Below are 21,648 nucleotides of genomic sequence, written 5' to 3'. Positions count from 1 at the left end.
TAGACTACGAGACTACCAGACTACCCGGTCTAGAGCCCCGGGTGGCCCTGGCCCCACCCTTTGGGCAGTAAGGAGGGACCCCTGCTTCCAGGTGCACGCAAGCCAAGCAGCACGAGCTACGTCCCTTCCCCAGGGCTCAGCAGCACGGTACCAGCCTGAACTCTAAAAGAGAGCCGCGGCGATCGATGTCCAGACATCAACGGCCAGCCCCTTCTAGTCCGACCTGCCCAGCCGCGCCCCGTCGCCTGGCCGGAAGCTTCCCCGAACTGTACGATTAATTGCCTGCTGGACCCGTGCATCCCTAGCTCGAGGCGCTGTACCCAAGTTTCGAACTGCACAGCACAAGGTCGGGAACCCCCGCGGTTGGCTCGCTGTTCTAGCCGTTGGGAACAACTACCTAGTACTCCTGCCCATCACGCGTGTCTCACGATATCCGCCTCTGGTCCAACTGAGATGGACTGTGGCCCTCCGAGGGCTTCCAGCAGACCAGACCGGGCCAGATCCATGAGCCTTTGTCGCATGAGACGTTGTGTTCGCAAAACCAGCGCCGGGCTTTCCACGAGATCCCGGATGTGACACTCGCTTGGGAGGTCGGCCGATTTCCACGTGCCTCATGAAGGGAGGCTGTCTCCCCCCTGAGGGACTCGATACTACGAAATGGACCCTGGGGAATATGATACTAATACGTTATTGATTGTGAGTTGCTCCCGCCGACCCTTCGCATCGTTGGCGCGTGCCTCCGCTGACTTCTGCGTGCTCTTTCCGCCCAGAACAACGTCTCCTCTGTCGCTTTCAAGATCTACGAGCCTGTGATCACACACGCCTCCCCCTACACCTTTTCCGCTTCCGACGTCGAATGCACACTCAGAAATGGGGGACACCTGGTCTATGCCGACCCGATTCGGCGAGTCATATGGTGCTTCTCACTCACTGCGGTGGACGGGTCTACCATAGGGCTTCCGGCCCAGCCGTCCCTTGACGCGAACCTCGATGTGTGCGGCTACAAGCTTGCGATGGCAGAAGAAGGCGGTCTCGAGCCGATCAGCTTGCTCAAGAATCGAAACGCCACTCCCAATACGCTCAGCACACCTGTGTCTTCATCGCCCAGCGGATCCGCGCTCGACAACGCGCTTCGAGGTACGCAACCCACAGGAGGCGCGATCACCGCCACAGGTTTCCCGGTGGAGGCAGATACCAAGTCAAGCGTCGGTCTCTCGGTAGACTCGAAAGGCTACGGGTCTATACCGGCAAAAGACATATATGAGTTCTTCACCGCGGCGGTCTTGACCAGTTTATCACAACGCTTCTGTACCAAGACCGGTGCCATTCCGCTGGACTCAAGGTCATTCATCCTACCGTCTAATTCGACCGATTCAGAGTCCTTGGAGCTTGCGGCTGCTCCAATAATAGCGTCTCTGAGGGTGCATCTGACCACCACAGGCTCACTCCTCCTTGGCGTCTCGCTGTCTTTCTCACAAGGCCTACATGCCGGCGCAGATGGCTTGAATTCGTCTCTACCACCAGCTGGCGCTACTGTTCTTGCTGCGCCCTTCGGAGTCTTTGGCACATTCCAGGGATTGACAGATGGCGACGGAAGCTCGGTCGATGACAGCGCGGCTCAATCGCCTGAAACACAAATCACACGTTTTAGGCCAGATGTGGACGCGAGGTCCGGCCAGTGGCGCACTACATGCTGTAAGCTGCTTGAAATGAGAGGCATCTCGACCACTATATTAAGCAGGTCTTCTTGGTTGAGCATTCAATACCTGCGACGGAAGCCAGTTGAATCTAGGTCAGACGGCAAGCGCACTCCTGTTGTGAATTCGCAAACACACATACTGTGGCCAGCAGTGCTTTGTTTCCGAAAAAGGACGAGGAGCCCTCTGGCGATGAATTGCACTGTCGATCCCGGGGGAATCAGTCTCAGGGATGGCTTCGATGCCTTGAATCATGCCAAGACCTGGTTCATTGGGAGCAGTGATCGGGAAGAGCTATTGGCAAAGAAGAAGAACGAAAGAGAAGCGGCCGCAACGAAAGACAGCAGCGAAGCTAATCCTCGCCTGCTGCAGCAGAACAATGGATCCTCACCTTTTGACATGCGTCGAGCAAGCAACAACGGGGCCGGTGGTGCCATGTATCCTACGCCACCTGACGGTGTGCAAACTGCGGCGGGCATTACTCCGTCCATAGACGGAACCACATCCAGTCCTGGAAATCCAGCACCGTCAGCGGCACTCGTTGACATTGACACATCAATGGCAGCTTCAGCAGGTCTGGGTGATACTTTTGGCGAAGGATGGGATGGCTCTGACACCAAGCGAGATCAGTCCTTCATCCAAGGCGAGAACTGGGAACTCAACAATGATGTGTTTGTTGACAACGATATCACGGATGCAGACTTCAACTTTTTCGACGAGCATCCTGGCTCGATGGACGTCAGTGTCTCTGATCTCTCGGACCTGAACGCAGGGATGCCAAACTTGAGCTCTGCCGACCAATTCGCGGTGCCCACCCCTCAGAAGCCTCCAGAACTTGGAACACCCAAGACCAACGATTTGCCGGCTCCTCCTGTATTCGCCAAACCAGAGCTGAAGCACGCAAGGAGTATCATAGGCGAAAGCCGCCAACGTGATAGCACCAAGGTACGGCCATCAAACGGTGTCAAAAGGCAGCCCAGCCCTTTTGATCCCACAGCCGTCTACAAGAGGCTGAAGGCATCCATTGCAGGTGGTTTTCGGACCAACGCGAATTCCATCAATCTACCGCTTCGCCGAGGCAGTGTTTACGACAAGCTTCAGTTTGATCCCTCTCTATCCGTGGTGAACAAGAAGTACGAGCACAGCGGCAGGTTCGACTTCCAATGGGACAATGAAGAGAATATACCCAAGCGTTCTGGCTCGCCTCCGACGACAGACTATCTGCGGCGGCATGGTAAGCCACGCGCTACACTGAAAGACCTGCCAGCCAATGCGAGTAGTCGAGGTCTTGATGCCACGGGGGCACTGGAAAGCAGCATGCAGCTTGATTCTATCAAGTATGAGGACTCAACATCCGACGCCGATGAAGTCAGTCTAGTTTCAGACCAAGACGATGCAAGTGACTTCTCCGAAGAGCCATCATCTCCCACCAAACTGAGTGTGCGGCGGCGGCGGCTTGGTGATGACAACGAATCACTGGCCCCGTCGATAAGAGACATCGATTTCATGGATGATTCCCAGAGTCTGAGCAGTACGGACTTGTCCAAATTATCGATAAATGACCACTCTGAGACGTCGATCGCGCGCTACTTCGCCGACGCGGAGCCAGCATCTCAACGACCGATTTCCAACGATGATGAATTCATTATGGTCGCCCAAATACTCACAGAACAGGCAGTTTCTGGTTGCCTCAAGATTGCCCTACCAGACTCAGTACCTGCCGGTCCTCAGTCGACTGATCTGCAACGAGACATTGTCCATGGTACACAAAATTCATTGCGGACACTGCAGGCCATATTGCCCCCAAATCTACAAAGTGCGACGGTATGCCAGCTCCGTCAACTGCTGGAAATACAAGACGTTCCATTCCTCGCGGCACCTAGCCGCATGCAGCCACGCCCAGCGGGTGGGCCAGAACAACGACCGAGTCTTGTCCAGATTCCTCCGCCACACCTTGAGCTGCGTAGGCAAGAGTCCAGATTGTCTGTCTTGCCGTCTGCAGTCAGGTTCTGGGAGACCCTCGGGCTCGGGCCATCGCAGGGCTCCAAGAATGTGCATGCTGTCTGCGTCTTTCCTGGTCTAGACGGTGTAGCCGACTTCGCTGGTATCCTATTAGAGCGTCTTCACAATGTTTACGAATCCCTGAAGTTGGGTAGTTTCGAACGGATGCCGTCGTCGGCGAACGTGCAGAATGGCCTCGTTTCGTACGAAGTCGACAGGACGAATAACGCCCCAGTGTCATCCCCGGGGTCTCAGTTCAGATCACCCTTGGTCGAGGACATGGCCAAACTTGCTGTGGCTATCTTCAACTCAACAGCCGTGTCCAAGAATTTCGTCATCTACTTTGTCTACACACCTGACAACCCTCAGACAATCGTTGACGCCTGCGCCGCTTTCAAGAGGCTCTTTGATATATACAAAAGAGCTTTGGCGGAGAGGAAGAAGCCGGCACAGAATGAGCTTGTGCTCCAGCTTGTCCCCCTAGACTACATCGCCACGTCAGCTTCACTTGTGGTTCTTCAGCCGTTTGAGCACATACGACTCTGTCTCGAGACTTACGATCGCTGTACACTGTTTGGGGGCCCGATGCCGTCACCAGCTATCGTCCTAGAGCAACCCATAACCCGCGGAATCGACTTTCAGATAAGGAATCCGCCCTCCGCGAACATACTTCAGGAGAACTCGGCAATGCACATCGCGTACGCACAGAGTGTGGATGAGAGATGGATCACAGCTGCTTGGTCGGACAATCGTGGTTCCAAGCAAATGACTGCATCGTACTGCCTGGGAAGAAGAGGCAAGCCACTGTCGAGAAGCTTTACTGATGTGGCCCACGAAATCTGGACAACGACCTTTGACCTGATATCCATCTGGAAAGTGCACTGGCGCATAATCGTCACCAAAGTTGGGCCGATGGACCAGCAGGAGGTCAGCGATTGGACCACGCTGGCACAGATAGAGACCAAGGCCTCTGTCACCCTCACTCTTTTGGCAGTAGACACCAATCCGTCTCTGCAACTGATCCCCGCGATATCCAAAATACCCATTACTGCACAATCTGCATTCTACTCAACACCAGTTTCAACCCCTCAATCGTCCATTGTCTCCCCAGAGCAAGTTGGAAACCCGGCAACACCAAAAGGGGGTCCGACGTCCTCGCAGAACGCCACGACGCCAGGTGCAGACGCGAACACTTCCGAGGCCGACACTGACGCAAGCCTTGTGGACGTGACCGACACAGTTTGGGCGGCAATAGCCTCGCACCGGCTGAACGTCTCACACTCCCTGGTCGAACCCAACCCAGCTCTCATCAGCGGCTACCTGATCAAGCGGGGAGGCTCAAACACAGAGGACCCGCCCACCATCCTGGAGGTCAACGTGGTTCACAGCGAGGGGAACCCACGGATGCATGAGTTGCTTCTTAGAGAGATGCTGACTTACTTCCGGGGACTGTGCACCATCGCAAGGGCCAGATCGGTGACCGATGAGGAGGGCGATGTGAGGCCGTGGCACGTGGCAGCGGCCGAGAAGGGCGTAGAAGCGCTATACCAGTTGATGTGAGATATAGGGGAGACAAACGTTCAACAGTATTGTATCACGGATTTTGTTGCAACGTTCTTGTTTTGGGCGTGTACCTGACTTGGCGCAAAGGCATTTGGAGAAGAAGCACTGAGCATCAAAACTGTTTTCTAGAGTCACAATGTAGGATACCATGCATAGCAAACAATTTGTAGAGCCACATTCAATGCGCTCAATCTTGTACTCCGCACATGAAATAGTCCCCAGCCGCGGAACGTGACTGGAGCCACGGGGACTTGAAGAGACAATTATGTCCTGAATCTATAATCTATCTTCCTACGCTTGTTTTGGTCTATGTGCATTCGGAGCATTGCATACCAGGCGAGACATATTTTCAGGCCCAAGCAAAACTATGGACAAGAGCAGCGTCACCGCCGAGGCCTAGTTCTGTCTCCCTCCTACCACTTCCATCCAGAACCTCAGCTCTCCCAGAACCCTGGGAACAGGTACTCGACCCTCTTCATGGCCTCCGGGTCCCTGCCCTCGGGCTTGGTCATGAACTTGACGGCGCCGGCGCTGGCGCCCTCCCAATGCTTCGCGAGGACGAGGTTGCTGTTTTCGTGGCGGGACAGCTCGTCGAGGACGGCGCCGACGAGGCGCTTGGCGTTGACGCTGTTGGCGCTCATGTAGCCCATGACCATGGCGACGTCGACGTCCTCGCCTCCCGCGGCGCTGCGCCAGCAGTCGTAGTCGGTCGCCATGCAGATCATCTGGTAGGACAGCTCGGCCTCGCGCGCGAGCTTGGCCTCGGGCAGGGCCGACATGTTGATCACGCTGCCGCCCCAGGAGCGGTACATGTTGGACTCGGCGCGGGTGGAGAACTGGGGACCCTCTGTTGGTAGGCAGTCAGTTGCTGAGGTTACTGATGGCTGGGCAAAATCCCTTTTGTCGTTGGTTTGGGAGGGTTCCGTAGCTAGCTGGGCAGGCACCCGACTCACCCATGCATATGATGGTCCCGCCGTCGTGCAGAGTCGACCCCTCGCCCTGCATGGCGCCTGCGCAAGCCTTGACCACGGCGGCCAGCTTGGCGTCGAAGGGGTCGGCGAAGCCGACGTGGCCGACGAGGCCCTTCTCGAAGAAGGTAAAGGGGCGCACGCCCTTTGTGCGGTCGATGACCTGGTCGGGGACGACAAAGTCCATGGGCTTGATGTGCTCCTGGAGGGAGCCGACGGCACTGAAGGCGATGACGCTGCGCACGCCGACGTGCCTCAGGGCGGCGATGTTGGCGCGCGAGGGCACCTCATGGGGCGCGAGCTCGTGGTGGGCGCCGTGGCGCGAGAGGAAGGCGATGGGCACGCCGTTGTGCTCGAGGATCTGGATCGGGGCCGAGGGGTAGCCCCATGGCGTCAGGGGGTTGACGGACGCGACGGGCACGTAGCCATCGATCTTGGAGAGGCCGGTGCCGCCTATCACGGCGACGTGGACCGGCCCTGGCCAGGTCAGCGGTGCGTCTCATGGGATGGCAGATCGAGGGGAGATTTATGAAGGCTTCTTACGGTCATACTTGTCTGGAAGCTCTGTGGTCATCGTGAAAAGCAAGGAAACTGCGCAAGGCTCAAGCGAGGAAAGGTCTAGCAGCCCGCCGTTGAAGTTGCCCCTCCAAAATTAATGGAGGGGTTGAGAGCTTTACACTTTTTCTCTAACAAGACCCCCTCGGCGTGAGGCATTAAACATCTTCACAACTTCTACCCAGCCTAGGGAGACAGACCAGATAGATCTCTGTTCCACCCGTCCCACCAAGTGTCACGACGCCAGTCAGCCGCCCACGTGGTAGCCACGGGAGAACGCCGCATCATCACCGTTCTGGCACTCAAGCTCCCCAGCGGCGGCCTCAATCCCGATCACAATGTCAGCTTGGAACCGGGCAGCCACAGCACAAGGCATCTCACATGCCAAGACGGCTGGATCTAGGCAGGGTAGATGATCTCCCAGGGCAGACTGATCGTTCTATACTCCCTGCTACCCCCGGCTGCACCGTGCCTGCAAGGGGTACTAATTCCTTTTTCTCTTTGCGTTACATTACGCGTTTACGCGCCACTGACCTTGCATTTATCCTACGGACTTCCCTAGAGTGAATCCTGTGCCGCCTGCAGGAGGCACAGTCACGCTTACATAGCACAAGCACGCTGATTCGCAGACGACCGAACACAGCCAGCAACATTGCCCTGGCGCCTAATGGATGCTTGGACTTTGGGAGCAATGCCATCATAACGACTCACCAACAGGGACAAGAAGTATGATCGTTGACAACCAACGGTGGGTTGTTGGCATTCTGGACTTTGTTCACAGCTCAGAAGTGTGTCAGGTTGGTGACAATACGAAGTGACTACCCTGGCGCTCCTGTGGCCATGCCGAACGCCGTGAGGATAACACGATCGCCGCGTAAGAATTTACGAACTTCCAGCAAAGGTATATAAGGCCATGGTGAGACCATGAAGCAAGATCGAAGGTGGTGTAGCCATCTGCACCTATCATCACCTTTATCTCTGTTCATCCCCTGTCCAGTTGGTCAAAAATGCGACTCAAGACCCTTCTCCCCGTCACTCTCCTCGCCGCCGGCGCAACAGCGCAGCAGGTCGTACGCGAGACCATCGAGGGATACGTCTTCGAGCACTCGGGCCCGGTAGATGCGGCCCCTCAGTCCACCTACGAGATCCGGGGCCTCAAGACCGCCAACGAGCTCCTCAAGACCCGCATGGGGCTCGACCCCGCGACGTCAGACGACCTAGCCGAGCTGAGGACCGAGAACAGGCGCCTCAAGGCCGAGTTCGACGCTGACGGCTTCCTGGAGCTCCTGGCGCCCGACATTGCCGCTGCCGACGCCTTCTGGCAGGACGTGATCCAGAACTCGACTTCGGGCAGCTGGATACCGGCTGACGCTAGGGGCACTGCTTTCTTGCCGAACTTGACGGCCCTGGCGTTCGCCGCGTGGTCTCAGTCACCACTTGCCGACGAGAGCAACAATGACGCGAACGGGGAGCACTACTTCAAGCGTAGCGTCACCACGGGGCAGGGCAAGCTCTCCTCGATCTTGGAAGGATGGGGCGGCGTGACGACGCTGTTCACCATCCCAGACTACGCCACTCCCCCGAACAGGGTCCAGTTCCCGTTCCTGCGGCTCCTGCCCGAGTTCCCCTTCCAGGCGGCGGGCAGCAAGGTCCTCGAGGACAAGAGCGAGGACCCCCTGTTTGGGGTGCTGCACATCTCGGTGCGGGATGTTGTCGGGGAGGCGGGCGAACACGGTATCGAAATCTACTCGACCGTCTGGTATGGCGATGCTGCTGAGGACTCATTCCTCGAGGCAGAGAGGCAGCACATGGTTACTGAGATCATCAACCTATCGATTAAGGCACAGAAGGATGTCGAGAGCGGCAGGTTCACTGTGCCTTCCGTGTGAGAAGGTGTCAAGGACTCGGACCGTGCTCAGTTATGACCTTGGAGGCGGCGTCATGGGGGCAAAAAGCATCAATAGATTGAGGACTGTTGGTGTTCTTTTCCAGTAGAGATTAAATCTTGATTAAAAGTGCCAAATACGTCATTTGGAAAGTCATCTGTCCAGAAGATTACTAAAAACCCCTACTCGAATTACTGTGGCATCAATTCCCACTGATAGTCTGATAGCGGAGCGAGGGAACGAGTCGTCGCTGTCGATGGAAATGGACGAAAGCAGACATCAGTTCATGTCCGACCTTGGGACGTATCTTGGCCAATCAAGACACGGCCTTAGAAGTACGCCTTATCGATTTTGTGACCTGGTAATTGAGAATTCTCAGATCTTAGGACCTGTAAGCCTGGCGAATACCGTCGAAATATCCAGAATTGTTGTCTCGGCTGGGCACCTACAAAACGGTGGCAGGTTGGGTACGAGGTAGGTGCCTGGCACGCACCCGCTCCGTAGGGCTGAAGGAGTTGTGGTGCCGCTACACCGGTGTGAGCTTAGGCGGGGATCCGCTGCAAAATTCAAGCCGCCTCGTACCTACCGACCTCACTACCCACCTACAGGAGTGCATGGGTTGGTAAGCTCCTTCAGTTTGCCATCGGAAATGCTCAACCATCAAGCTTTTGCCCTACATCACGCTCACTATCCTTGCTGCTCTCGCCCAGCGAAGATACCACTGCGGTTCCCGCCTGTTGCGGACACGAAAGCCGGTCGCAGGACAGCAGATCTGCCCCCTTGAAATCAGAGACAGCTTTTGGTGTGACCTCGGCAACTGTTGAATCCGTTGCTGAAGCTGTTACTGTGGACGAGACGTCGAATAAGGCGCACCTTTCTACCACCTGCATCGAGGACTCAATCACCTCCGACCAGACTGGGCTGCTTCCTGCCGCCACAGCCGAAAACATGGCGCTCGGCTCGGCGACAGATGAGGTTGAGCCCGGTTCTCACAGCAGCACGTCCTCGAACGAGTCAATAGAGGAGCGATGTTTTGCCGCCGCTCTCATATGCCTCGAGGGCCACTATACGGACTCGCCGGCAATGGGCCCTCAGACCAATTCCAAGGTCGTCTCAATGGTATCACGCACCTTGGAGAAGACCCATGCGTCCAAAGAAGTCCGGTGAGTTATTCATCTGCCCTACAATCTTGTCTCGCTGCACGTGCTGAACCACACCACAGAGAAGCTCTCTCAAGAAATGTCGCCATATGGATATGGCTCACGAGGATCTTTGCTGCTGCCATTCCGAATCTGACCACGCGCTCTGTCGGTCCCTTAGCAAGCCTGAATGACCCTGACAAGGGCGTGACCCCTCAAGAGAGTACGGCTCTCATCGTTAAGAACTACCAAGGCCTCAAGGACGACCTGCAGATTCTTAACAAACTGATGCACATCGCCCGCAACCTTCTTGTGACAACAGAACCCGAAGTACCGCAAGACTTGTGTGCAGCAGTCCACTTCGATCAAATGGTATACCAGACCATCATTCTTTGTGTCAACGTTACGAGCAAGGGCTACGACGGCGAGGTCTTGGATGAGAACTCAAGGCAGAGGCTCAATGAGATTACTGAGCTTTGTAAGAAACCACGGCATACCATATGGCCATATATCGTACTAACGTACTGTCCAGACAAGAAGATACTGGTCACTTCATTACAACAGGCCCACAACTGGACTGCCAAGAATGACCGGAACAAGATGTCATTCTGGTTTGATGTGCTGTTCGACGAGGATGCCGCACTCGATGACCCCCAAGATGGACTTGGCGATGGGCTAGGATTTCGAGTCGACGTTGCCAAAACGGAGGTCCAGCATTGGCTGGAACGCAACTCAACGATGTGTGACACAGCCCGCCGCCTACTGAGGGACTACGCCGAGAACCGCTCTCAAAAGCCCCCTGGTGCACTGGCACCAATATCACCTTTGGCCTGGAACTGGCTGCCTCCGGGCTCAGTGAAGGTCAGGGCGGATGATCCAGAGGATAACGACAAGATCAACCCACAATGGAAACCCGAGGAGACAGACAAATTTGAGCAGGACAGGTGTTATGGGCGCGTGTCCCGAGAGGTCGACATGTGGTGGATCAAGGCACGAGACGCAAACTTTGATGACTGGGTGGTTCCTATGCCCTCGGTAGAGTTTGCGCAAAAGCGAACCGAGAACTGCAAAGAGAACCTCGTCAACCGGTACGCCCATCAATATCGCGCCGAAGATCACGAAAGACAAGGGTCGCCACAAGAGGGCGTCCACGAGGCCGACTACCCGGAGGAAGGTGATCAGCATGCCCCCGAGGAATACAGCGAGGAGTACGCGGACGACATGGTGGAGGACGAGGACGTGGACGATGACGACTCATACGGCGAGGGCCCCATGACCGGTCTCCTTACAGAGGTACCCAACATACTCGATCCTAAGCAGATCGAAGCCCTGCACATGATTGTCAAGTCATGCATATTGGACGCAGCCGGCAGCGGTTGGACTAGGGCAGGCGAGAATCTGCAAAAGACGCGGTGTCGCATGTTCCTGGCTCTAGACTGCGGGAAGAGCCTTCTACGAGAGATGCTTGTCTTCATTGCGGTCTGGGAGAAAGACGAGTCATCCCTCATCTTCCAGATTACGAGTCAAATCGTGGAAGCCATTCATCACAGCGCTCTGATTCCTTACGCCTGGAACAACCTGAGGATACCCAAGGACATTGTGTCACCTGCTCAGACAATCCTCCTCCGCCTCATCAACTACATGTTTCGAGCACGGATCAAGAACCCACCGGCCGAAGAGAACAAAGATCAGATGGTGGCGATAAGATTGGTCCACTTCTTTTTCATCACGTTCAGAAGCCGTATCGTACCGGAGTGTGTGGCTCTGATGAACCTTCAGGCGCAGATTCGGGACAACGCTATGGATCCGGCAGATTTCCCTGTCGATAACTGGGACATGGAACGTGCCAAGGATGGCCTGGTGCAGTTCTTGGATTTCCTCACCACAGTCTCGGACGACCTAGAGACGCGGAACAAGCTGATCGAGTGGGAGGCGGCATACGATCTTTTGGCCCTCCTGAAGGGCCTCGAGGCTGGCGTGCCGAAGAAGCCCCTCGTTGATGTGCCCCATCGCTCACAGCATCGTCCAGCAGATCCGGCGGCATCGACGTCGGTCACCGAGCACTATGACGCCCACGATCCTCCTCCCCCTCCCCCGCCCCATCCGAACATTAGAGAGACCCCGTCCGCTCACACCTTCCCGTGGGCCGGTGTCAAGGGCCAGATCTTGCAGATACTCGCGGCCCTCTTGCAGCCGCCCTCCGGTCGCAGCAGTCCAGGCAACCCGACGGTGCAGGCCCAGGTCGTACGGCACAATGGCATAGTGGCCTTGCTGAACTGCTGCACCTACGACGACCACAACCGCTACGCCCGCGAGCGCGTCCAGCTCTGCCTCAAGTGGCTCATGGACGGCTGCGAGGACGCCAACACCTTCCTGCGCAACCTGGTGCACAACACGCCCGCCCCGCCCAGTGCCGCCGCCCCGGCACAGACTACGAACCTTCGCATCGACGGCGTGCCCGGCGAGGTGAGGGTGCAGGTGCGTCCAGCTCCGAGCGAGCCGGCAATGGCCACGCTGAATAACAATGGTGTCAGCGGCGCCAGTAACCCCGGCCCTGTCGCTCCGGCACGAGCGAATAACCCTCCCGTACCGGCCGTCCCCGGCCCGAGCAGCGCCAACGGCGCCCCCCAGCTGGACAACCCACGAAGCAACATGCGAACCTATCTACAAGCGCTAGATTGGGCGCAGGCTCAGATGTAATGAAAGCTCTCTTACTTTCAACCGCCCCTTCGCCCCCCCCCCCCCCCAACCTCTCACCCTCGAAAGCAGTGATTCTCGGGAGGAACTTAAGAAGGCCACCGACCTCAAGAGTGTCCCCCCACCCCCCTTCCCCCGAAAACACCCGCGGACCAAGAAGCGTTATTTGAATCTGAGACATGCTGACCGTGGAGAAATTTGCACACGTGAAAAAGGCCCCCTAGGAGTCGGACCGACGAGCTCCTGCACGACATAATCAACCTGGCAGACGAGGCGGCGCGCCTGGCCCTCGGGGAGAACGGGGAGGAAACGGAAGACGAGGACTTCATGTGAGGGCAATCACAACACACCAATACTTGTGGGAGACGGTCCCCCTTTTGTTCTTGCTTGCTTTTCTTTCCCTTCTTTTTCTTTCCAGCGGCTGCTCCGACCCACCGACCACCCCTCCCTGTTTTTTCTCAAGTAATCGCGCACAGAGTCTGTCTAACCTGCGTCTTTTCCTTACTCGTACAGGTACTGCGTCTTGAAGCTTACCGAGCGGCTGAAGAGGGAGGGCATCGACATCAACCTACGAGACGCGCTCGGCGTTGATACGGACCCGAAGTTGAGGAACCTGCGAGGAAAGCTGTGATATCGGTGTACTGAAACGGAGCTTTCAGGCGGGCAAGGCTGCTGGCGTGGTACCATGGTTGGGAAAAATGGGCGTCGGCGGCGTTAGGGGTCAGGACATGCCGCGATAAACAAGGCGTCTAGAGATACCAGAAGTAGCATTTCACTTCCCATTGAAATTTGTTGATGTTCATTGACAGATAACGTATTATTCTTTTGTGTGGGTGCTGTACCCCAACGTATCCCTCGACGAGGCCTTCGAGGGGGTCGCGTGAGTGCCCGGCCCCGGTATTATACGTGACCGACCAGACACACTCGCCCCCAACGATTCAGTCTCCCACGTGCCGGGAGGGCTTAAACAACGCGCACTACCCGCATCCGAGATGATATCGTCTCCCCTCCGCGCAGGGATGATATATATCACACTCCCTTCATCCTTGCTGGGGACAACTGGTGACCTGCCCCCCTTCCACACGTGGGCCACCAGGTCTGTGGTGCTCCCGGCGTGTAACTCCACGGGGTGTTTGTAGCTCCCCAGGACCTCGACGGGCCTGCCCCTGCCGTCGACCTCGAGCCGGTTGAAATGCGTGGCCAACTCCTGTGGCGGGGACGACGGGGACGAGTAGACTGTCGACCGCTGCGACCGGGCTTGGTGGTAGCTGCTGCTGCTGGGGGCGGCGCGGCTCGTGCGGTGGTGATTTGAGGGGTGTAGGCTGGCCTCCTCCCGGCGCCTTTTCCTGGCAAAACGCCTTGAAGTGCAGAAGACGACTAATATGAGGGCGATGAGCAGGATAATGGAGCCGATCACTATGCCGGCTATTGCTCCCGTTGAGAGGCCTGAGGGGTTGCTGCCTGATGATGAGCCCGATGAGGACGAGCCCTCCGTGGCGGACTTTGTGAAGACATAGACCAGAGTCAGGTCACTGCTGACTGTTGTTGGCGTGTCTGTGATGAGGGCCGACTCGGACGACAGTGTGGACGTGATGGCAGAAGTGGCGGCATCGTCTCGGGTGATTGTGACCGTGAGAATTCTGCTTGAGGAAGATGATGCGAAGTTGTCGGTCAAGGAAAGGGAAGCAGGAGTGGTCATGGTAGCCCGGACCAAGTAAGTCACTTTCGTGATACTTGGCACCGGAGTCAAACGAGTGTATAATAATTAGGATAGGAATATAATCAATTGAAGCACATCTTCATATCGCCAGTTTCTGTGAGGATCGGCTCAAGCCCAAGCCCATTGTCGCGGCACAGTCGATAGGAAAAATCGGATCAAGAAGACATAGGCTGGTGGTATCGGCACGCGTGGCCAGGTCCGGGGTACAAGTCCGCTGTCACCGTGGGCAATTTTTGAACAGACGGAAGTCTTTTCTTCTTCGTCTGGCCGGCGAATGTGGTGCGGAAGAAGGACAAAAGGAGATGGGAGAGCCGGACACTTGCACGCCACAAAAGAGAGGGGGGACGAGTCTACATGAGAGAAGCTGGATCCTGCCGTTGGAAAAGCGTCTGGCAGCTCACGAAAGAGGCTCCAGACCAACAGGCACAGTCACCCTTGCCCGGCGATGAGAGCGAGATTGGACGCGACATGGGCTTTGTCCAAACCGTCACGTTGGTAGCCACACACAGTAGCGTGATCAAGGAACAGGCGGCGTCTGACAGCCAAATGACACTTCGTATCTGGGTGCGGATGGCCGGTAGGGCGTCCCGTCGCCAACGCGCTTGGACTCAACGCCAAACAGCCGCCTCCCACAATCGTGGATGGCAGGGTAGTCGCTCTAGGGAGCACGTTGAATGACATGGAAGGGAGAGGCCAGCACCCGGTCCGTCCGCCAGATCTCAGTGCCATCAGTAAAGAGGCTGCAGGATCAAACGCTCGAAGATGTGGGGCAAGGATCCGGCCAGTTTTTGGGTGTTGGTCCATTGACAGGAGCCTGACCTGTTTTGGGCGAAGCGAGATGAAATTTGCACAGCTGGGCATCCGTCCACTCTTGCACAGACAGTGTACAAGTCAATGGATGGATTGATGGATTGATTAATTGATGGATTGGCTGACGGACTGACTGATGGATGGATAGGAGGGAGGATGGATTGTTAAATAAGTGTAAGGCTTATGAGTGCGACATACGACAAAATGATGAGGGTCGAAATTGCTGCATCCTCTGCTGACTTGTTGCCCCTGCTGCTTCAAGCGACCCGATTAGACTACTAACAAGGTATAATAAGAGAACGGATTCCACATGGTCTGGAAGGCAGTTGCAGTAGTTACCCCGGGAAAAGAGCCGCATGTCCCAGATTGTCGGAGAGGATTAGTCGATTATCTATGTCGGGATGGGGACGATCATGGTTGACGTCGAGGTCGAGCATGTGAGCATGTGAAACTGTCGCTTACTCGCTCGCGGCAGCGACATGCAGCAAGTCGAGTAGACACAGACGCAGCTCTAGTGCATCAAATGACCTGCACGTCCTGCCGTGGGCGGCCCAGGTCAGCAATTCAGCAGGGGCGATTGGCATGTGAAGACGCTGTAGGGACCAGTGCTGTCCCATGACGCCAAGCCTCTTTGCTTGTCCGACTTCCGGCCGCTGCAGCAAGTCCACATCGCTCGGGTTCGGCCGTCGTGTGCCTCGGCACGTCGAGGCCAGCGGTCCAGATTACCATCAACATTCCTCTCCCTCTTTTCTGGCAGCTTTTGCATCAGACAACACAATTCTATTCCTCGATTTGTCTGTCCACGACATCATACACACAGCACTTCCACTCCTATCCTACCTGCAGCATCACCGTGCCTTTCGTGACACGATCTCAGGCATCACTTGTATCCCGGACAGACGAGCAGGACCACAAAGATGGGTGGTAGGAGAGCTCTCTCATCCGCTCCCAATGGACCTCGGACTGACCAGGTGGCCGCAGCTATCGATAGAACCTCAGCAGTCGCTGGCCAGCTCTCCAGCCCCAAGCAGGGCAAGGCGAGACTCCTTGAGAAGAACCCCGATGATGTGAGTCCACCTCCCTTTTCGTTGCACCTTCCTTCCCGGTTACTAGCTCCGCCACTACACTTGCTGACCAGACCTCCACTGCTCCTGCTCTAGGTCGTCGTGACAGCATGCCTCCGAACAGCATTCACAAAGGGTGGCAAGGGTGGATTCAAGGACACCATGGCCTCCGACCTGGTCGCCGGTGCACTGAAGGGCATCATCGACCGCTCCAAGATCGACCCTACCTTGGTTGAGGATGTCTGCGTTGGAACCGTCCTTGCCCCCGGTGGCGGTGCCACCGAGATGCGAGCCGCTGCCCTGGTCGCCGGCTTCACAGAGGGCACCGCTGTGCGAACCCTCAACAGGCAGTGCTCTTCCGGTCTGCAAGCCTGCGTGGATGTGGCGAACCAGATCAGCACTGGCATGATCGAGGTCGGCATTGGTGCCGGTGTTGAGTCCATGTCAACGCAATACGGGTACGCATAAGACCTATCATTCTTTACGATCTTCTTGGACCACACGCTAACAAACATGTCAATTACAGCCCCGGCGCCGTCTCTGAGTTCTCAGAACTCCTCGAGTCCCACCCCGAGGCTGCCAACTGCAAGGTTCCCATGGGAGTCCTGTCCGAGCAGATGGCCAAGGACCGCGGCGTCTCCCGGGCCAGCCAGGACGCCTTCGCCGCCAGCTCCTACCAGAAGGCTCTCAAGGCCCAGCAGCAGGGCCTGTTCGACCAGGAGATCCTCCCTCTCAAGGTCAAGTTCGAGGACCCCAAGTCGGGCGAGACCAAGGAGATCGTCGTGGACAAGGACGACGGTGTGCGCCCGGGCATTACCGCCGAATCCCTGGGCAAGATCAAGCCGGCCTTCGCCAAGGACGGCAGCATCCACGCCGGCAACGCCTCGCAGATCAGCGACGGTGCCGCCGCCGTGCTGCTGATGAAGCGCAGCACCGCCCAGCGCCTAGGCCAGCCAATCCTCGGCAAGTACGTGGCGGCCAGCATCGTCGGCGTCAAGCCCCTGCTCATGGGCGTCGGGCCCTGGAAGGCTATCCCCAAGGTCTTCGAGCTCACGGGCATCACCAAGGACGACGTCGACATCTTCGAGATCAACGAGGCCTTTGCCAGCCAGTGCCTGTGGTGCGCCAACGAGCTGGGCCTGCCCCAGGAGAAGATCAACCCCAAGGGCGGCGCGATCGCCTTCGGCCACCCGCTCGGCTGCACCGGCGCCAGGCAGGTCTCCACCCTGCTGTACGAGCTCAAGAGGAGGGGCGAGCAGATCGGCGTCACGAGCATGTGTATCGGTACGGGCATGGGGTAAGTCATTCTACATTGCTTTCCACTCTCACTTCGTTCCCTGAGGATCTCTCAGCAAATGCTAACATACTTCCCCCTTCTAGAATGGCTGCTGTCTGGGTTGCCGAGTAGATTGTATAGCTGTAGTATAAAAATATGATCTTGCCAGCTTTGCATTTTGAGCCACGACCTGACAAGCAAGTCTCTTGTGTCGTCGACCCGAGTATAGCCTGTGGAATGGCCACCTTCCGTAACATCTCCTCGTGCGACCATTCTAGAAGCAAAAACCGCACAGACGCCCTCCGCGGAGTCGGTAAAAGCCACTTCCTAGCTCGCCGCAGTGCATGTAACTTGTCTCGGAAGATCTGGACCAGGACAGGACCGATCCAGCGACGTACAAGATTCACCGCACATGGAGCAATATGCTACCTACATGTGCTACACGATTGCGCGCCCCAATACGTGCATTTCTACAGTCTAACAGGAAGCAACCTACGATCAGGCTGGCGGGCCCTCACCCGTCTCAACCGCGGGCACCAAAAAGTCGCTCATGAGCCGCGAAAGCTGCGGCAGCTGCGTCGTGCCCCCCTAGAACCCAGCCACGTGCGTGCCGACGCCCTTGTCCCGAGCGAACTCGATCACCTTCATCCCGACCGTGAGGTCCATCAGCCCCAGGCCGACGCTCTTGTAGATGACGTTGCCCGCCTGCAGCCAGCGGCACATATGGTCCTCGCGCTCCTTCTTCCTCTTGCCGGCGCCGTCGGAGCTGCTGCTCTGGCTGGTCTTGCGCCTGTGGAACAGCGAGCCCGGGCGGCTGGGCGGGCGGCTATCCGACTCGTCGGTGTTGCTGCTGTAGACGGACGACATGGACGGCCCGGAGCCGAGGCTCAGCTTCTCGAGGTCCGAGGACGGCGTCGTGCTGGCGCCGCTGCTGGAGATGAGGCTGCCCGTATCGTCTGAGGAGGACTCCTCGTCCATCTTGATGCGGTGCAGCATGACCAGCTCGCCCAGCCTGTGTTAAGTTAGCATGCCCGTTTCCAAAGAACCTCTCCGGTCGAACTCACTCGATAAGCTGCTTGGGCGTCAGGCCGCCCTGGATGATCTCCCCGGCCTCCTGTAATGCGCCGTCCAGGGTGTCCACGATGACGACACCGCCCTCGGTGGCGTGTTTGTGAAAGTGCCTGTGACCTGGCTCGTGGGTCCGGACGGCCTGGTGCACCACCTCGAGGGGGATCTCGAGCATATCGGGCGTGTAGCTGCCGATGGCGACGATAAGCCGGCCCTTGCGGCGGCCTTCGCCGTTGGTGAGGAAGGAGTGGTCGAACAGCGGCTCCCTGCTGGGCGTGCAGCAGAAGATAACATCGGCTGCTCGGACCTGCTCCTTGAGCAGACGGTCGAACTCGCCGTACCCGGGCGTGAGGATACCAAACTGGGCGTCCTGCCAGCCCTCGCGCTCCTTGACGGCGGCGGGGACCGCGTACAGCCGCTTCAGGATGTGCTTGCACGATTCCGAGAAGCGGCGGTTGATGACGTTGACCTGGCGGATGGTCGAGCCGCGCAGCATGAGCGCGAGCCGGATGTGCCAGTAGGCCTGCTCGCCGGAGCCAAAGGCCGTGACGGTGTGGACGCGGTTGCGGCGGACCACGAGGCAGGCGGACGCGAGGGCGGTCCGGAACGCCGTCAGCTGCGAGGCGTGCAGGATGCCGACGGGCTGGCCCGTCTCGGAGAAGAGCGTGATGGCGCCGACGGGTTTGATCTTGGGTTTCCCTCCCGCCTCATCTTGTTTTGACTGGGGTGGTGAGAGGGTGATGACTATCTCGTCTGATCAGCAGGGGCATATAGGTTTGAGGCCCGGGGCAAGGGCAAGGGTGAAGCTATAGCCAAGGGCCAGGGCCAGGGCCGGACAAGCGGGTGCGCACCTTTGACACCGACGCCGGCTGGGCTGCTCGAGGGCATGAACAGCGTAGTTGCGCCAGTCCTTGAGGAATTTACCGTCTGCCGGTGAGGTTGGTGGATATCGGACACTCCGGGCACCTGGGAACCGTTTGAGTAATCATGAAGGGCGCCCTTGAGATTCAGCACGAAGGACTCGAGCTCGTCCGCGGTCAAGGACTCGAGCAGTAGTCGTATCTGCTCGTCCGTGAGGACTGTGAGAGACATTGCGCTAGGAGGTTGAAAAGAAAAGATCTAGTATATGAGACAATGTATAACTCGCTTGGCTGATGGGTGGGGCGGGGCGTAGCTGGTGTCAAGCACCGGATGCTGAGACGAAATGACCTCGCTGCGACTTTTGAGACGGCAATAGTTGGCCTTGTCCACTTGGCAGGCTCCGAGCAATGCAGATTCGGATTCGATTTCGAGTGTCGATGCCGTTTATTCAAACAGGCAATGATGGTTCAGGCTGATTCGCACCTGGCGGCAATTGTGGTTGGTGATGGATCGGGTCTCGCTGGTCCAGGTAGTGATGTTCTGTGACTGGGGAACTCGCATTGCCAAGGGCCGCTAATGGGAGACAGCACGGGGCGAGCCCTTTGTCAACGGTGCCCAATTACGGTTGTCTGAACAAGACGTTTTCAAGATCGGATTCACGTCATTGCACTTTTCCACCAGCACTGGGGCCCACGGCAGTTGGAATGCATGGTGTTGGGACCTCTTTGGATCTTCAATCAAGAACAGAGGCCGGTTTACGGAGCTCTACAGTGGCTGAGGGGCACTTTGTCCCTCGTATGGCGGGGTTGACACCGCAAAGACATGGCATGTGAAGGCACTGACTGACTGCGGCAGAGACAGAATTTTGCAAAAAAGAAATCGGAGTCCTATTCGGGCTTTCAGACATTGACTCAATCTATACGCTCCCACGCCACGCTCCTCTTGAATACAGATGATGAGATCGTGCCTCCTCGACCGGTCTCACAATGCAACTGACGCTCTCTTTTGAGTATCCAAACAGATCCCCGTTTCCAGGTGCATAAACATCATGCCCAAATCCATCCGCCAAGGGTTCCCCCAAAAGGGCCCACGACTCAAAGGCTCTGCCCAGGTCAATCGCCCAACGCACATGCTCGAACGCCAGGTACAGTAATTTAGGAACTAACAAGCAGAAACACACCACACACGCACACATCTCTATCGACCCGTCATGGAGGCACCACCGCTGCGGAAGACCAGCGTCGCGTGGTTGCCCCGGATGATCTCATCTGGCCCGGGGCTGCGGTGCCCATTGGTCTTTGCCTTGGTGTTGCCGAACCCGAGGTCCCTGATCTTGCCGCAGCTGATGTCGAAGAGGCACCCGTGGACCTCGAGGCCGCGGTCGCGGATCGCCTCCTGGACGGTGAAGTTGGCCATGAGGACCTTGACGCCCGCCTCGACGTTGAGCTCCGCGATGCGGACCCCGCGCTCCTTGTCGTCGCGGATGGCCGCCAGCTCGTCGGCGTGGGCGTAGCGCACCGCCTTGAGCGGCGTGAGCCACGTGTCGAGCACGCCGCCCACCCTCGAGTCGGACAGCGCCGCCGCCGCGCCGCCGCACGATGTGTGCCCGCACAGCACGACGTGCTTGACTTTGAGGTGCGCCACCGCGTACTCGATCACCGCCGACGTGTTGATATCCGTCGCCGAGATGATGTTGGCGATGTTGCGGTGCACGAAGACGTCACCCGGCTGGAGGCCGAGGATCGTCGTCTCGGGGCAGCGGGAGTCGGAGCAACCGAGCCAGACTGTTTTTGTTTTGTGCCATTAGTCAGTTGTCATTTTTCGAGACTCTTGGCGGGCCAGAACGCGATCCTCAGAAGGCATGAAAGTCTAAATGAGCCGCATCCCCAATTCGCCGTGCAGGGGGTCAATGAGACACTTACGGATCTGGGGCGATTGGCCGCTCGCCAGCTTCGGGAAGAACTGCGGATTCTGGTACGCCTTGTAGCCCGCCCACGCCCCGTTCGAGCTCATGGCATATTGGAAGGTGTCCTCTGCATCGGCAAAGACGAGCGGTCAGTGGGAGAGACATCTGCGAGCGAGTGCATCGCATGGGACCACTTACGTTGGTGAGCCATTTTCGGAAATGTGCTTGTGTCTCCAGCGACAGAAGTTCGTCCGACCTTGCTGGTGGTATTTATACGCTGAGAGACGCAAAGGACGCGTCGGCTAATGCACGCGCTTCAAATGGCCCGGAGCAAGCTCGCTGGCTCGCTGGCTCCTCGGTCTTGCGGATGGAATCCCCTGTGACGTTTTCTCTCAATAGAAGGGGGAAGGGGCAGTGAACGGTGAAGCACGAGGCCG

At 57.4% G+C, this 21,648-nt stretch overlaps 8 protein-coding genes across 8 annotated transcripts; 4 read left to right on the top strand and 4 right to left on the bottom strand.

Annotated features, from left to right (window-relative positions):
* Positions 1–657: 657 nt before the first annotated feature.
* Positions 658–5,258, top strand: INS49_009752 (uncharacterized protein; the record flags this gene model as incomplete). Its single annotated transcript, XM_043170480.1, has 4 exons — positions 658–696; positions 771–1,695; positions 1,849–3,381; positions 3,700–5,258. 4 exons carry the CDS (start codon positions 658–660, stop codon positions 5,256–5,258), a joined length of 4,056 nt encoding a protein of 1,351 aa, XP_043025045.1.
* Positions 5,259–5,695: 437 nt separating this feature from the next.
* INS49_009751 (uncharacterized protein) lies at positions 5,696–6,803 on the bottom strand (the record flags this gene model as incomplete). The annotated part of the gene is made up of 3 exons (XM_043170479.1): positions 5,696–6,108; positions 6,215–6,706; positions 6,773–6,803. The coding sequence occupies 3 exons, from the start codon at positions 6,801–6,803 to the stop codon at positions 5,696–5,698; spliced, it is 936 nt and encodes a 311-aa protein (XP_043025044.1).
* A 988-nt stretch (positions 6,804–7,791) lies between these two features.
* Positions 7,792–8,673, top strand: INS49_009750 (uncharacterized protein; the record flags this gene model as incomplete). The annotated part of the gene is made up of 1 exon (XM_043170478.1): positions 7,792–8,673. The coding sequence occupies one exon, from the start codon at positions 7,792–7,794 to the stop codon at positions 8,671–8,673; it is 882 nt and encodes a 293-aa protein (XP_043025043.1).
* Positions 8,674–9,618: 945 nt separating this feature from the next.
* On the top strand, positions 9,619–13,137 carry INS49_009749 (uncharacterized protein; the record flags this gene model as incomplete). Its single annotated transcript, XM_043170477.1, has 5 exons — positions 9,619–9,833; positions 9,893–10,287; positions 10,342–12,505; positions 12,722–12,835; positions 13,020–13,137. 5 exons carry the CDS (start codon positions 9,619–9,621, stop codon positions 13,135–13,137), a joined length of 3,006 nt encoding a protein of 1,001 aa, XP_043025042.1.
* Positions 13,138–13,323: 186 nt separating this feature from the next.
* INS49_009748 (uncharacterized protein) lies at positions 13,324–14,205 on the bottom strand (the record flags this gene model as incomplete). The annotated part of the gene is made up of 1 exon (XM_043170476.1): positions 13,324–14,205. The coding sequence occupies one exon, from the start codon at positions 14,203–14,205 to the stop codon at positions 13,324–13,326; it is 882 nt and encodes a 293-aa protein (XP_043025041.1).
* Positions 14,206–15,953: 1,748 nt separating this feature from the next.
* On the top strand, positions 15,954–17,508 carry INS49_009747 (uncharacterized protein; the record flags this gene model as incomplete). Its single annotated transcript, XM_043170475.1, has 5 exons — positions 15,954–15,960; positions 16,018–16,103; positions 16,197–16,558; positions 16,627–17,397; positions 17,481–17,508. 5 exons carry the CDS (start codon positions 15,954–15,956, stop codon positions 17,506–17,508), a joined length of 1,254 nt encoding a protein of 417 aa, XP_043025040.1.
* Positions 17,509–17,964: 456 nt separating this feature from the next.
* On the bottom strand, positions 17,965–19,536 carry INS49_009746 (uncharacterized protein; the record flags this gene model as incomplete). The annotated part of the gene is made up of 3 exons (XM_043170474.1): positions 17,965–18,388; positions 18,441–19,188; positions 19,296–19,536. The coding sequence occupies 3 exons, from the start codon at positions 19,534–19,536 to the stop codon at positions 17,965–17,967; spliced, it is 1,413 nt and encodes a 470-aa protein (XP_043025039.1).
* Positions 19,537–20,502: 966 nt separating this feature from the next.
* Positions 20,503–21,422, bottom strand: INS49_009745 (uncharacterized protein; the record flags this gene model as incomplete). The annotated part of the gene is made up of 3 exons (XM_043170473.1): positions 20,503–21,089; positions 21,228–21,338; positions 21,410–21,422. 3 exons carry the CDS (start codon positions 21,420–21,422, stop codon positions 20,503–20,505), a joined length of 711 nt encoding a protein of 236 aa, XP_043025038.1.
* Between the last annotated feature and the right edge of the window lie 226 nt (positions 21,423–21,648).

This window comes from Diaporthe citri (genome assembly GCF_014595645.1).
Source record: "Diaporthe citri strain NFHF-8-4 chromosome Unknown scaffold_4, whole genome shotgun sequence".
In the NCBI taxonomy this organism is placed as follows: domain Eukaryota; kingdom Fungi; phylum Ascomycota; class Sordariomycetes; order Diaporthales; family Diaporthaceae; genus Diaporthe; species Diaporthe citri.
Note: the sequence above shows the minus strand (reverse complement) of the source record. Positions and strands in the feature narration are given on the sequence as shown.